Raw genomic sequence first — 16,213 nt, 5'->3', positions numbered from 1 at the left:
TGCTGTCAGTTAGCACAATGACATGAGATTTGGTTTTCTTTAGTGGTCAAGCCGAACACTCTGAACAGCAAATAAAAGAAACAAAAACAGGACATGAAAACTGTACTGTCCATTTCATTTGTGGATAAATAGAAGTGCTACCAGAGCCACTTATTCAGATGGTTAGGGTCAGGGCAGCCATCAGAAATTTTGGGGCCCCTTACAGAGCTTTAGGACTAAGCACCCTCCCTTTTCACAAACACTTGGGGCCCATTTACACCAATTGCGGTGTGTTCCAGAGTGGAAGCTGCTGGAACGCACAGTAATCGCTCACTAAGGCCTGGTTCACACCTGGGCGTTTTACAGCGCATAGAGACGCGCTGTAAAAGGCTCAGCATGTGAAAACCAATAATTGCCTATGGGCATGGGTCCACCTGGGCTTATTTCAGAGAAATGCCCTACGCCCGAAGAAGTACAGGAGCTTCTTTGGGGCGTATTTTCCGCGCGTATCCATTAGGATACAGCCGGATAGCCCTCGTAAACGCGTGTTTTTTACCGTGAAATCGCGGCAAACGCGCATATTCCATACGCCCACTGCGAACGCAAAAAATAGAGCACAGTTGACCGGAACGCAGGCAATGTTTTGCCAGGCTTCCAATCGCACTGCGGGGGGGGCGTGGCTGCGGTGCCATTGACTTCAATGCACACCCTCTCCCGCCCCAGAAGGAAGGGGAAACTTTAGTGAGCAATTGCTGTGCATTCCAGCAGCTGCCGCTCTGGAAAGCACTGCAATTGGTGTGACTGGGCCCTGACTGCACTCCCTTTTCACTAACAATAACTGCCCTCCCTCTTCACCAACACTAACTGCGCCTCATCTATCCACTAGCACATCTAAGCCTGTACAGGCTCCCAGGTGAGCTAAGTGGGCTGTGTGGGCTCTCGGGTGGACTGCAGGCTCTGTGCAGGCTCTCCCTCCCCACCCCCATCGTTGGACTGCTAAAACACTTACCTTACCACTCAAGCGACTCTGCTCCACTCCCTGATCGCTCTTTGGTAAAGCCCGCTACAGACCAAGCCCCGCTTCCTGAAAACCCCCCTTCCTGTACAGGAAGGTACCAAGTTACAGGGGAGGGGGGACCAGGACCGTACCAAGTGCTATACTGTACTTATTACCAACAGCAAAAAGAGTGGTGGACCCATAGAACAAACCTTTGTTTTCTCTTTACCAACAATTTTAACATTTCCAAACCACTGTTGGGGAAAAAATTAAACCACTCCGCCCACAGACTCCTGATCTACTAATCCATCATTTGGCGGTATATCCACGGTAAATGTCTGGGCAATAACCCATCTGTATTTACTGGGAAACTCCCACATACTGGGATTTTTCTATGGTTGCTACATCCCACCATAGTTTCACTTTCTTTTCCATTTTGTGTTTGAGACTAATATCCATACTCTCTATTTTTTTTATGTGTCTCTGGACAAAATACTGCATTTAAATCTACATCTCTTTGCTCCAAAAATTTGAATACATCCATACAGGCCACAAGAATAAGATCCACTTAGTAAATCTAAATGTATCCGAATTCAAAAAAACGCCAATATGTTTCCCAGCAGCAGACACTACCCGATCTAAAAAAAGCCAGTCATGAAACAAATTAATTATACGTGTGCTGCTCTATGTTTAATTAATTTGTTTCACAAATGGCTGTTAGATCAGGTAGTGTCTGCTGCTGGGAAACATATTGGTGCAAGGTGCTTTTTTGAATTAGTCCACTCATCCCTAGTGGATAAAAACACTACCTACATTTTCTAAACCTCCTGACAAAAAAACTGATGTACATATAGTTTAAAAATGAGGAACACAATCAGTGCTGCTATACCATATGCACATAGATGTACTCCATATTCTTGTCTTCTGTGGTTACAGTTAGTGTAATGTGTGATATTTGTTGTACTGAGTCAATAAAAACTGGTGCACAGAAAATTAAACATTTCCACTGTGAGCAGTTGAATAATATTCAGATGGTCACTCTTACACCAGATTCTTAGCAATAAACCTACTCAAGCTTTGCTCCAGGTTTTATAAACTTGTCTAATGTGATCTGTTCAACGTGACAAAGAATGAACAGTATTCCATAACTACAGTCATAATTATAATAAACTAATATATATATATATATCTCATATTGTTTTACAGTAAATAATGGCAGGATGGGATCTACTTAAAATATTGCTTGATGAAGTCCAAGAACATTCCACCCTTATCGGAAAGGTCTGGTTGACTGTGCTTTTCATCTTTAGAATTCTAATTCTCAGCTTGGCAGGAGACTCAGTTTGGGGAGATGAACAGTCTGATTTCATCTGCAATACAGAACAACCTGGTTGCACCAATGTCTGCTATGATAAGGCTTTTCCAATCTCGCATATAAGGTATTGGGTTCTGCAGTTCCTTTTTGTCAGCACTCCAACTTTGATTTACCTTGGACATGTAATTTACCTGTCTAGGAAAGAGGAGAAACGGAAACTCAGGAATAATGAAATGAAGGCCATTGAAGCGACAGTGTCAAAAGTAAAGAGTGACAGTAAAAATGAATCTCCTACTAAGAAGTTTAAGATTCAAGGAGCATTAATGTGTACCTACACAATTAGTGTTGTCTTCAAAAGTGTCTTCGAAGCTGGATTTGTTTTTGGTCAGTGGTACCTTTATGGCTTTGTGATGCCTCCAGTCTTTGTGTGTTCTAGGATGCCTTGTCCCCACAAGGTGGACTGTTTTGTCTCCCGTCCTATGGAAAAAACTATTTTCATCATCTTTATGCTAGTGGTGTCCCTCATCTCTTTGCTTTTGAACTTGCTGGAACTTGTCCACCTGGGCTGTAAACAGTTTCATCAAACTGTTAATACTGGAGTACCTTTCCATCCTACCAGGTGCTACACAAACACACAGTCAATCAATCTTCCTTATCTCCATCAATCTTACCATCATCCTACAGCAAGCAACCAAGAAACAGAGCTGCCAGTTTACAAGAACCCTGAAAGTACCAATTGGCCTAGTATTAACACTGAAGAGCAGGTGAACTGTCTAGAGAAAGACAAGGCATCCTCTGAGTGCTGGTCCCAAAGTGGTTTATCTGTGGTCGCTACTAATGCTCCTAGTTTAAAGGCCAACCTGGCTTCCAATTCAAGCAGTTGCCAGACATCAAGCAAACAACAGTACGTCTAATTATTTGCCAGGTTAAAAGTGTATTATTTTTCAAGGTCTGCAGATTGCAAACTATTGTGATGTCTGCTTCACAGTGTGAGCACATGAATTTCCTTCTTGATCTTTCAGTTAACCAATTCTGATGCCTAAGATGATAGTTTGCAATTCACATTATATAAGCAAAAATATGAAAACAAATAAAAAAGTTTCACTGCTTCCTAGACTGGTTTGTTTTGAGTCCTGTTGCTTTGGTTTTTTTTTTAATTTAGGTAGGTGGCAGTTAACGTTGAAATATGAGGTCAGGGCAGAGAGCAAATAGTGGGGACTAGTTTGTAACCGAAATGACAATGGTCACAGAACAAAATACAAAGGCACCAAAAAGGATCTAAAAGAAACTTAATGATATGGTTTACGGAGCAAAAATTCTGTTTGTTATGTGGTGAAACTGCAGTCATAATAGAAAGCAACAGAGGAGAGATTTTGTGCAGGAGAGACACCAGGGTGCCAGAGGCAGAGTAAAAGTCATGTGAATGGGAGGTATGCAGAGGTGTGGCATAGTTGAGGGGAAACGCTGAAGGCAGAGAAGAAGCATGCAGTACAGCATGGATGCTGGGTACCAAGAAAGGCAATAATACTTGAGTGGCAGCTGCATTGGATGTGAAGTAGAGCAGATTATACCCTATAGGTATAGGCAAAAAACAGGTGCACTGCAGGCAGTGGCAGATCCGGGATTGAAGGCAATTGCCCCCCACCCCCTCTCCCCCCGAGATTATGCCGCACCCTCCATCTGCTGCCACTCTGCCACCGGACTGCTGTTCCCGGCCAGCCCGGATCGTCTCGGTATGCCTGATGCGTAGCGGTGGCCCTCTAATCAGGCATGTTAGAAGGCCGCTCGCTGGGGCCTCTCGGGCCCTAGTGAGGAATGAGTGGCTGCCTGGGTAGAGAGCCGCATTTTCCAGCAAGACTCACCGGACCCCTGGTGAGAGCCCGCACAGGCCACCCGAGACACTGGATACAGCAGGCTGAGAACCCGGAGCAACATAGAGTATGTAGCTTCATATTATTCTGCATTGTTGTGTAGTGTATTGCTGGGATTTGTAGTCCTCTATAGCCAGTGCCATTCTGCATTGCTGTAAAATGTATTGCTGGTTTGTAGTCTTCTATAGTTGGCGGTGGTATTCAGCATTGCTGATTTGCTGTAAAATGCATTGCTGGGATTTGAAGTACTGTATAGCTAGCGATATTCTGCATTCCTGTATAATGATTTTACAGCAATGCAGAAAACCACCAACTATACAGAACTACAAATCCCAGCAATACATTACATTATACAGTAGGGATGCACCAATACCAGTATCTGTATCAATGCCAATATTGGGCATTTTCACGAGTACTCAAACTCATGAAAATGCCCCAATACTATGTGCCGATACCATCACTTTAGATTTTTTAACTGAAGCGGCTGTCTGAGGTCCCGCACTTGCTGGAGGCCAAGGTGGCAACCTTCCTGTGAACCATGTAGCACCTGTTTACAGCGCCGACTGCATATATCCTCCCCCTCTTTCCTGGGGAACCCCACTGCCTGCACAGCCCTGGGGAGACCCCCCCCCCCCCCATAGCCCTCCTGAGACCCCACACAACCCTCCAGACACCCTGCACCTAAGATCCCGCACAGCCTCTTGGCTGTTCTGTAAGCAACACCTTATTTTCTGGAAGTGCCCCTCCCGAGACCAGACTCTGGATCCACCCCTGACTGCAGGGAGAAAGTTGGCGGAGTGGAGCAGCACACTACAAATAAGATGCAAGAGTTAAAAGAGGGGCACAGTTTGGAGTGCCCCTGGAAATGGAGGACAGAGACAATACAAAGTAGGACAGGGGAATGAGAACACACAAATCAGAATTTTTGTTGTACCTCTAACCCCTCCTGTAATCATTTTAATGCTGTTTAAAGACTAAGAATACAGGTTCTTGCATAAGACCAATGGTAATAGCTTTAGTCTAAATTTGAAGGATGGTAAGACAACATAAAGGGATTGTTTTACTGAAATACATCAGTTGTACCGATTTTAGGAAGAAAAAAAGCTGCCTTGGTAGCTCATTGATAATTTGTCTGTAAAGCCAGCAGATGGTGCAATAAAACCAATTTTAAGGTTGTCTTTTTTTTTTTTCTTTCTTCAAAGTTGGTGCCAGAGCATAACGCTAAAAAAAGATGTCCATAAACAAGCACTGGTTTACTGGCAGTGAAACATACTCTGAACAGGAAATAGGTGTGTGGAAGCTGTGCGACCTCTACTACTGTAAGGTCGCACAACTTTAAACTTACGAACATGTTTCAAAACCCGGCGAGCATCGTACGATGTTCGGCGGGTGTGTAGCATGTTCGTGAGATAAAAGCCGCACGGGCCGGTGTGCGCAAGCGCACACTGCCCGTTCAGCATTGCGGTCATCGGAAGCCCGCCCCTCTGGGCGTGGCTTGCGATCATCGCAAGTACGATCTGCCTATGCAAGATAGGCAGATCGTACGTTTTTTTAAGTACCTTACAACCATCGCAAGACAAAAGTCTTGCGATGGTTGTAAGGTGTGTGCCCAGCCTTAGAACTAGGTCCCCATGTGAAGGTGCTCAGGCCTGATAACTGACCATTCTGCAAGGCAGAGGAATACATGTGCCCAATATTCAGTAGTAGTGGTATGTAGATTAGGGTGGTGCACAGAAATGGTGGATTCCTTTGAACATTTGATTCCTTATAAACCTTTTATTTTAAGTAACATATATTTCCATAATTTTCTACACATAATTCTGCAGAGGATAAAACGTTGCGGGGGAAAAATACCAAGTGCTGTATGCTATTGTATTTTTTCATACTTATACTGATGCATAACATCTGTTATGCAGGCAGCATGTTATAATCAATGCTGATGAGTGTGGCTGTGATATTATCAGACTGTAATACCAGTTGTGAACACTAGATGCCACTCAATGACCACTTTGTATTTTTAAATACTTAAATGTAGTTTATATAGTAATAAATGCCATTATTTATAATACCATTTTTATTTGATTATTTCCGTTTTATCCCAGGTATTATCCATTTTATGCTTTTTACTGCTATGAGTTTAATGTTTATTCATCCACTTTGCATCTTTAACCACTTGAAGCCTGGGGTGTTGAACCCCCCTTCCTGTCCAGGCCATTTTTCACTATTCAGGACTGCAGTACTTTGACATTTATTCAGTCATGCAGCGCCGTACCAAAATGAATTTTAGATAATTTTTTAGGGACAGATAGAGCTTTCTTTTGTGGTATTTAATCACCACTGGGTTTTTTATTTTTTACTATATAAAGATAAAAGTACAGAAAATTTTGAAATAAAACTGTTATCCATACGTTTATGTTATGAAACATTTATTATTACCCAATTTTTTGGGGTAAAATATAAAGGACGTGCTCACGTCGGGTAAATAGACACCAACATATCAAGCCTTAAAATTGCATGCGCCAAAATTGGCCATAGGTGACGCTTTAAAAGCTTTTACCGCTCAATAATTAACATTATTAAAAGTGTTAACAGTGATTAATGGCCCTAGAATTTTTGCTCACACTCTGACATTTGCGGTGATGTGTAACATGTGTACACACTGGTTTTGCACATAGGCACACCCGACACGTATTTATGTTTGTATGTACGTGAGGGCGGGGGACTTAAAACATTTTTTTGTGGGTTTTTTTTTACCTTTTTTCTTTTTACACTTAACTTCATTGCTATCACATAGGGGGCTATGAAGGCCTCTATGTGATAGCAAATATACAGTGAAAGGTCTTATTTATGGAGACATCAGGGTCTAAAGGACCTCTATTGTCACCTAGGGACCCCCAAAGAAGCTGATGAAGCAGAGATCTGCTTCATCAGCTTGTTCTCTGGCTATAGCAGCCAGAGAAATGACAGCTTAAGGCGGAAGTGATGTAATACACATCACTTTCGCATTCAGAGATCAGAGGAGAGATCAGAAAATGGAAGGGTGCTGATCTCCCTCCGATCTTAATACGGAGAGCCGTCGTGCCAGTCCCGGGCCCATACGCAGGACAGCGGAGCCAGGGTCGGCCAGCAGCGGCTGTAGAGCCGCCCAAATGCTTGAATTTAAAAAAAAAAAGCCTTACATGAACGGTGACCCTCAGGAAGGCACTTGCCTTCCATACCTACTGTTTGGTATTTGTTTAGATGTCATCAGTCTGAGACTCTTCTGAGATCATTCAGAATACATTGACAGGGGTATTTGACCCAAAATTGACCCTTCTGACTCGCTTCAAGCGGGTTATGCATTCTGAAAGACTTGTATGGGAGTTCAAAAAGCACCTGATGCAAATAAAAGCCCATCAATATAGAGGCCCTTACACAGACTAAAGGTGCCCATACACCTTGCGATCATCGGACAAATATATACGTCCGATGATCGATCCATCGTACAATTTTCGTACGGCGTCCCCATCATGCACCGACCATCGCTCAGTTCAATTAGCAGTCGTTGGCAAAATCACCTGGACAAATTTAGTTAATTGACGGCACGGATTTTCGTTTGCGCATGAGCAGTGTTAATGGTGCGATCTTTTTCCGAAAGGAAAATGCCATCAACCTATCGTATTTCGTACAATTCAACAGAAGTTTTCTAGTCTGCTGGAAAGACGAAACTCATACGATTGTACAGTATTTGCGGTTCTGACCGTTTTGTTTCTGACCTACAAATTCTAGATTAAAAAAAGGGTGGCACTGTGATCAGTACTACTCCCACATTCTCTTCACATAATTTGGGATTTGTCAGAGCTTACTTTCATCAGATATGAGACACCGTGCACTGAAAGGTTGTGACAAAATGTGTGTAATACAGAGGCATGATGCACAACCTGCAATGCACAGGTGTGAGATAGTGAGGTTGGTTTACTTAAGGAGTATAGGCTGTTCCCTTGAAAAGTAAAAGCAAAAACAAAAAGAACATATATTGCAGCTTATTAATTCTTACATGTGATGGCTGCATTATTTTACCTTTTTAGGCTTTATTCCCTTTATTTTCACCTGGTGATCTGGCCAGGAACACACATCCTGTCTTCGAGTAGCTCCACTCTATGGAGGTACAACAGACAACAGAGCCACCCTTGGACATCAGCATTGTCAACCTGTGGAGAGGGTAGTGTTAGATGCACTAGCAGATTTAGATGAATATGACTTGCAAATTAAATCTGAGCTCCAGATAACACTTTTTAGGCAGTTAGTGCAACAGGCTTTTTTTATTCCTTTTGGGATCAAACGTTTTTTAAATTAATGAATATAAGCTGACCATTGTAAGCATCCTTATCAGTGTTAAATGGTTTGTTCCAAGCCTCTATCTGTCACTTTTGCTGGACAGCTTGGTCTGTGAAAGGAAGCTGGAGGTCTGTGAAGGCCCCGTTACCCTAAAACAAACCATCTCTGCATAACCTATTACCAAGGCCCTTAGCCGCAATACACCGACTCAGGGACAACCACAGAATTGCTGCAGAGACATTTTACACATATTACTGTTAACCATGTCTGCTGACTCCGCCATCACGAGGACTGCGCACCGTACCACCACACACTACCCTCCCAGACCCCCAGACCATGCTATACAAGAAAAATTACCAAAAACTTTGATAACTAATCATAAAGGGGCGGGTGGGGGGAAAGTTTGCTCGCCGTGTGCTGACTCCAACTGACCAGGAATAATCTCTGCCCTCTGAGACCACTGTGAAGCCCCACCTGAACCACCCATAACTTGGCCAATCAGATAAGTGCCCCTTTTGTTTAAAGAAAGACCTTGACCCCTCCTTCTTGATCCCATGTCCACCTTGTCATGTAGTCCCTCCGCCTATTTCTTTCCTGTCATTAGCTCCGTGACTATCTTTAACAGCAAAAAAGTTGGTAACAAATTGATGAGTGTGTTTGCCATTTTGTTTTGCTATCTTTACTTTAAGACACACACTTATCTAATGCATGCAGGATTTCATGAATATTATACAAAGTGTTTTTCTCCTCTAGTACACACAGTGGGGGTGATGTACTAACCTAAACACACGCACGCACTAGGTGCGTGTGATTTTTACACAGCAAAACGTATTTATCAACCAAAAAGTCTCTAAAAGCATATTTCCACTAATGCCATATATGGAAAAATCATGCACATGATGCATATATAATGCTGCTTCACAGTTTAGACAAAAATGGTTAGCTCATGCATTTACATTCCTGCATTCATCAACGCAAGCAACACAACATAGAGCTAATTTACACAACATCACCTTGCAAATTCATGCTTGGCTTTGCACAAACACACCTGCTGGGTGTGTACACACTACAAAGGTGTTTAGATTCCACCCATAGATCATGCTGGGAGGGAACACACTACAGAGGTGTATACATGTTCGTGGTGTGTTTTATAAGGTTAGTAAATCAACCCCAGTGTCTCACACCTCTCTGCCACAGTGCCTCATGCCTCTGTTACATATAGTGACTTATACTTCTATTGCATTACATGCAGTGCCTTATAACACTGTCTGAAAAGCAGCGCCTCATACTTATTAAATACAAGTAGTATCTCATTACATTTGAACACTGAAATCTCTGCAAAATCTAAACTTAAGTAGGATAGGTTGTAAATAATGTTTCGTATGTTTGCTGTCTGGTACCTCAAGGGAACATTTGTGATTACTCCTCTTATGCTTTCTGCACCCCTCTTACTCTTTGTTGAAAGTCTGTGGTGTCAGATAAAAAAGACAAACAACCTATAGCTGGCAAATCTGTAGACCAGCTATACCTTATCTAAATGCTTTGTTTGTTTGATAATCATGTTTGTCTCTGTCTAGTTTATTCTGTGTCTATATTTTATTTGTTTCCTCTATATCAATAGATCGGATCCTTGTCAAATCAATTCTTACGTTTTGTATTTTCATCTTTTCTCAATATAGCATTAGCTGAGTTTTCAAGTTGTCTAGTCGAGGGCTTTTTAAAGTGTGGGTCACGACCCCATATGGGGTCGTGCAAGTGAATAGGGGGGTCGGGATCTGAATCCCTGGCCAGGGCCGCCATTGGGGTTACAGACAGTACTTGTGTGAGCGGCCCAGGTGGCTGGAGAGGGCTGGGCTCCAAGCAAGATTTTTCTATTATTGTTTAATATGTGCAGTGTAATTGTTAAGGTCATGGGTCCCCTCTGTGCACGTGGTACTTTGCTGAGCACGTGCGTGCAGGAAAGTTTTTTTTACTTTTCCAGGGGCGGGGCTTTCTTTAACCCCGCAGAAGCCGAGCACAGCTGCTGGAGGTAAAGGTAAGGGGGGGTAATTGGTGATGACAGAGACACCGACCATCTGTTCACGTTTTTTTTCCGATCGATGCTAGGAAGCGGGGAGGAGAAAGACACTGACTGATGCTGGGGGGGAGAGGGGAGAGATACCATCCGACACTGGGGTCACGTAAAAAGTTCCTCGGCCGAAAAGGGGTCACGAGTGGAAAAAGTTTAAGAAGGCCTGGTCTAGTCCATGTGTTCAAGGTCTATCTTTTTTTGTATATACTGTGCATTTAGTGTCATTAGATCAAAAGAACACATGTTTAGGATTTGTGCAAATGTATCCTTAAATTCTTTATTTGTAGTAAATTAGGTCAGTAATATCCTTACTACGGAACCCCGCAAAATCCGCTTGTGTTCTATGATATTCTGCTAATTATGTTATTGTCAATCCTGTGCCACCAGTCTCCTCAATACCTTTTCCAACTAATAAGTTTGGTTAGTGGGAAAAATGGTTGGGAAGATTCCCTGGACCCTGCTGTCTAAGTAAATATTTGTTTACCTCTTCTTTCAAGTAGGAGAAAGTTCTAGTGGCATTGTAGTCCAAGCCAGCAGCCATATAATCTTGTACACGTCCATGTGGGGCAAAATATATGATACAGCTTAGGTAAACAGCGCTCAGTCAAAGTATGTGATGCTTGTCAAAACATGACCAACCCAATAGTCCAGATATGTATAGGTACTTACACCACTTATGGTTTAGATCCTAAGTTCTCAACTGGTGGGTCGTGTCCTAAAAGTGTTCAGTGGGTTGCTGCATGCCTTTCACTTTTCTAGGTGAGAGGCTCCTCAGCCTCCCCCTAGCAAAGCACTGTCAGTTCTCATGCTGAGCGGCCATTCAAAATATGCTGCCCAACGCCAAGTGTCAGCTTGAGGTGGAGTAGGCTGGGGGTATGGCTGTGAGGAGCTCCATCCATAGATGCATTGCTTACAGCTCTCTCACGTGTCCGGTCACATTCTGGCTCCCATCACCTCTACAGGGCGTGCAGTGGAGCTGTGCAAACCATGCACATATGGATGGAGCTCAGTCTCAGCACAGAAGCCCACACTGGACAACAGGATGAGGATCCACTCCAGTTCTTGTAAGGTAGGGAGACTGGGTGCACCTTAAATAAAAATAAAAACATTTTTGGAGTGTGTATGTGTGTGAGATTGTGTCTGTGGTTGTGTATGCATGTCATTGTTTTTGAGGACCCATTTACACTAGTACAGTGCGTTAATTGCATAGTACTGTGCAATTAATGCACTGTACAACGCAATCGCACCTACTGTGCATTCTGGGGTGGGAGTGTCAGGGATACCGGCACAGGTGACCCCACACCTGCGTAGGTACCCACACAGGCAGACCAAACACGTGTGACCACACAGGACAAGGCAGAATGTATGTTACACGGACCAGGCAAGGATGTTAGATATGTATAGTTTGTTTAATATACACCCTAGACCAATAGCCACAACCAACAACAAGGCTCAGGACAGCAAACAAAAGACACATGAAACAGGACTACAAACAGGGTTCAGGACTCACAGGTATCAAGGTTCAAAAACAGGACTCACAGGTAACAAGGTTGAAAACAGGATTCAGGACTCACAGGTAACAAGGTTGAAAACAGGATTCAGGACTAACAGGTAACAAGGTTCAAAACAGGATTCAGGGTTCAGGACAAACAGGAAACAACACTGAGCCCTCGTCCTGACTGCAGGGAGGGTTTAAATACCCTCCCAGGAAGCACCAGGTGATGGCTAAGTGCTGGGAGACACCCGCAGGTGAGCACTGGAAGTGCAGGGCTAGCTCCAGCGCCACCTGGAGGCAGTCTGGATCCTGACAGGGAGGTGTGTTGCGTTGCCATTTATTTGAATGGTACCCCTAATGCACCTCCCACCCACAGTTGATACACCTACGCGGTACCCTAATGCTGTGTGTTCATTGCAGTGCGACTTGGGTCACCACCTAATAACTAGGGACAAATGTGGATCCTGAGGTTACATAGGTTGAGAACCACTGGTTTAGATTGACATATACAGGATGTCCCCCTTCTCGGTCTCTTGGGTATTTCATGGACTCTTCTTTGCTCCCTTTTACTCTCATTCTCATCTCCTTTTCTTTGGTCTCTCTCAAGGCTTTCCTGAGGGTTTCTCTCCAGATGACACTGCCCTTATCCACTGGTGAGGGTTTTACAAAGGTGTGGACAGGTCCTTGGTACAGTATCGGCATCCAGCTGAGTACTTACCTTTTGTTAATATCATGGGAGGCAGATTGAGTCTACTATCTAGCACAACAGGGTAATAGTATTTTTGACTCACAGCCTTATAGACTCGTTTAGGGGCTATCACCCTGAACCTTTATCCTCTGGTAGAGGGACCATTGTAATATGTTTCCTTTATGGTTGTATCTTGTTTTTCTTTGTATATGTTTAATTTGCCTAATAAATTTGTATTATATATCAGTTTAATAGCAATATAATACTTTGTTTAATGATGCTCTGTGGTATGTACTTCCTCCTTCATACTTTATCTTGTAATTTGAAACAAAATGGATGCATTCATATCGAGTAGCATTCTGTATTGCTATATTTCATTACAATATATCCAACATTCTGCAAGATTATTTGTTTGTATTACAGTATATATTTAAAAGCAATATAATACTTTGTGCAAGTTGAATGATGGACTTTGGTATGTACTTCATCCTTCATTTTATGCCTTGCAATTTAAAATGAAACTGATGCATTCATGTCGAGTAGCATTCTGTATTGCTATATTTCATTACAATTTTGCCAACATTCTGCAAATGTATATGTTTGTGTTATATTTTAGTTTGAAAGCAATATGATACTTTTGTGCAAGTTGAATGATGGTCTTTGAAATTTGAAATTAAATGGTTGCATTCATGTGGAGTAGCATTCTGTTTTACTATATTTCATTACAATATATCCAACATTTTGCAAAATGATATGTTTGTATTATATTTTAGTTTGAAAGCAATATAATACTTTTGCGCAAGTTAAATGATGGTCTTTGGTATGCACTTCATCCTTAATTCTATACCTTGCAATTTGAAATGAAATGGATGCATTCATGTCAAGTAGCATTGCTATATTTTATTACATTATACAGTGTACTTTATTATTGTGCTTATCCAAGAAGGAAAACACTTTCATCTACTGTATGTATTACTCTCTTTGTGAACTTCTCTGGAAAAGTGACATCATCATAAAAAAGCATGCCAGGATATCCTCAACAAACGTCCATCAAAATGAACAAATCCTGAGATACATTGTGGCCTACTGTCTATCACTGATGCCACAGAAATGATAGGCCACCCACGGTATCTTCAATGTTACCATGAGTCACACCAATCAACATGAACAGTGGCTACTGCAAAAGAAAGTATACTGGCCATTTCTACCATGACCAGCATCCCTCCATCACCTGCTGTTGCTCTCTGTTAGCTGGTCTCTGCCAGAATATCCTCCCCCCAAGCATGCCACATTAATAAAAGCACTTTTTCTCCCTTATTTTCATTATCTTTATTCTTTACATTTTTTAAAGGATGCAAAATATAATACATTCATACCATTTACTAAATCATGGGCTGTCTCCCTATGGGCACCTAGTTTACACCTCTGCCCCTAAATTCAATATATTTCACAAAAAGTGGGGGGATATAAGGGTTTCTGGAGGGGTGTAAATGACCGTCCAAGAGAGATATGTTAAAAATATCAGAATGTATTTGTTTTAAATACTATTAAAAATATTACATTCATAAATCAAAACAAATCCCTGCAGAGGATATGTTTGTATATTCACTGAGATAGTATATAGCTCTCAATATCCAATTGGTGATACATATCATGATCTTATTCACATATTTTTCAAATAAAGAAACATTAATGTATAAAAAAGTATTGTCCTGGGCGTGGCTTATCTTAATAGGCCCTGACGCGTTTCGCCATTGGCTTCATCAGGGGACCCACTGAAGATGGATCATGCAGGGTTGGTTTGCGAAATGAGGGAGAGATGCCCGGAAAGTCGAGAGGGCGGGTGGCGGGTGGCCCCACCGCTAGCCCTACGGCCTCCCTGGTTTGTCACACCTGGGACCTCGGGGTCATACAGAGAGAGACGGCATCAAGTCGTCCAGCCACAATCACCAGGAGTTGTTATTCAGAAGTGAGATGTTGAAAAAGCTGTATTTCTATTGGGTCTCTCTGATGTCATGAAGCTAGCCGTACACCTCCGTGGCGATCTCCCCAGTGGATCTCTAGCAGGTCCCGGCCAATAGGAAACAGTTGGGCGGAGCTAGCTGTCACTGCTAGCTCTGTCCAATTGTTTTTCTCTTTTTATAAAAAATGTTTTTCTTCTTTTCAATCTTTATTTATTTTTTAAAATCTATAATTTAGTTACATTTGTTAACCTTTTTCTTTCTACTTTTTTCACTGTTTTTCTATTCTGCTCAGTACCTCCGTAGTGCCGAACAGAATAGCCGAGCCGAATGCCGCTCGGCGTCAATGGGCTATTCACTCACTGCCGTTCCGCCCCTATGAGAATAGTCTGAACGGCAGCAAGTAGCCTGCCGGAGGTTCGGCTCAGTCGATCCAGATGTTTGATCGGCTGAGTCGAACTCCTTCTGCACTTCGGCTCAGCCTAACATACTCAGCATGTTCGGCTGAACCGATGTACAGCTGAAATCAGCCGTATAAGCCTGAAGTGAATAGCCGAACAGCGTTCGGCTCACTTCACTTCGGGTCGGCAGCTTTGTGAATAACCCTCAAAATGTTGTAATTGCTCATTTGAATGATTTACTAATTAGAAGGACACAGTTTACAAGAATTTTGGGCCAACATATTGTGGGTTCTTGGCTTAGCAAATTTTGAATGACTCGCTCCTCTTAACTCATAACAACCAAATAGATTTAATCTTTTTTAAGTTTAAGTTAAGTAATATGTGTTTTTAGGGTTTTATAAATCAGTGTGGTATCCCATGAAAATGTAATTTCTCGTTTGATCCAATCTATTCCGTCTCATTTTATGATAAAATCTTAAAGCAGTTTTAGACAGAGATGTAGATATTAAACATCTAAACATTGATAAAGGCACTCAATAACACGAAATGGAATGAAGATGGGAAGTGACTTGATATCTGCATCAAAGCATTCCTTTATAGAGCTCAGACAATGAGTTAAATCACGTCCTGCCCTATTCTCCCCGCTCCTCCTCTCAGCATCCTGCTCTCAAAAATCTTCTGCCTTTACTAAATCTGTCTACCATTTAGAACCATGTAATTTTGGAGAACTTTACAACCTGCTACTTGTCCTTTCTCAATGCAGCAAAAACCTTGGATCAGGTAAGTCAATCCTTCAGTTTTCTTACTTTTCACCTTTCTTGATAATGAACATTTTGTGGACAGTAGTGACATTTACTGAACAGCGGACAGGCAGACAGAGGGCGCATATAACACTAATTCAGGAAGTCAGTACCAATATAGTTGTTACATATAACTAGTGTTCAAATGCCTGCACGTACAGTAGATGTAAGAGCTACCACTAAAAGATACATGTTGCAAAAGTTTTGGGATATATTATAACACAATTTACCACAATTTACAGTACCAGTGCATGTCACATGTACATTTCTATATACACATAAATGTTAATGCCAAATGATCTCATATATATATATATA

The 16,213-nt window shown here is 42.2% G+C and overlaps 2 protein-coding genes across 2 annotated transcripts in view; both read left to right on the top strand.

Annotated features, from left to right (window-relative positions):
* Positions 1–2,188: 2,188 nt before the first annotated feature.
* On the top strand, positions 2,189–3,205 carry LOC108788288 (gap junction alpha-2 protein-like). The gene has a single exon (XM_018558032.1). The coding sequence runs from the start codon at positions 2,189–2,191 to the stop codon at positions 3,203–3,205; it is 1,017 nt and encodes a 338-aa protein (XP_018413534.1).
* A 12,602-nt stretch (positions 3,206–15,807) lies between these two features.
* The window catches only part of LOC108788301 (gap junction alpha-4 protein-like), a 9,002-nt gene continuing 8,596 nt past the window's right edge, over positions 15,808–16,213 (top strand). The window contains exon 1 of the mRNA XM_018558047.1: positions 15,808–15,875. The gene's annotated coding sequence lies outside the window, so the exon portion shown is untranslated. The remainder of the gene's footprint in view (positions 15,876–16,213) is intronic.

This window comes from Nanorana parkeri, unplaced genomic scaffold, assembly GCF_000935625.1.
Source record: "Nanorana parkeri isolate BGI_ZX_2015 unplaced genomic scaffold, ASM93562v1 scaffold316, whole genome shotgun sequence".
Taxonomy (NCBI): Eukaryota; Metazoa; Chordata; class Amphibia; order Anura; family Dicroglossidae; genus Nanorana; species Nanorana parkeri.
This window is presented reverse-complemented; position numbering and strand designations above follow the sequence as displayed.

Excerpts from the sequence above, each read along its gene's own strand:
- LOC108788288 (XM_018558032.1), top strand. The coding sequence starts at position 2,189 with ATGGCAGGATGGGATCTACTTAAAATATTGCTTGATGAAGTCCAAGAA.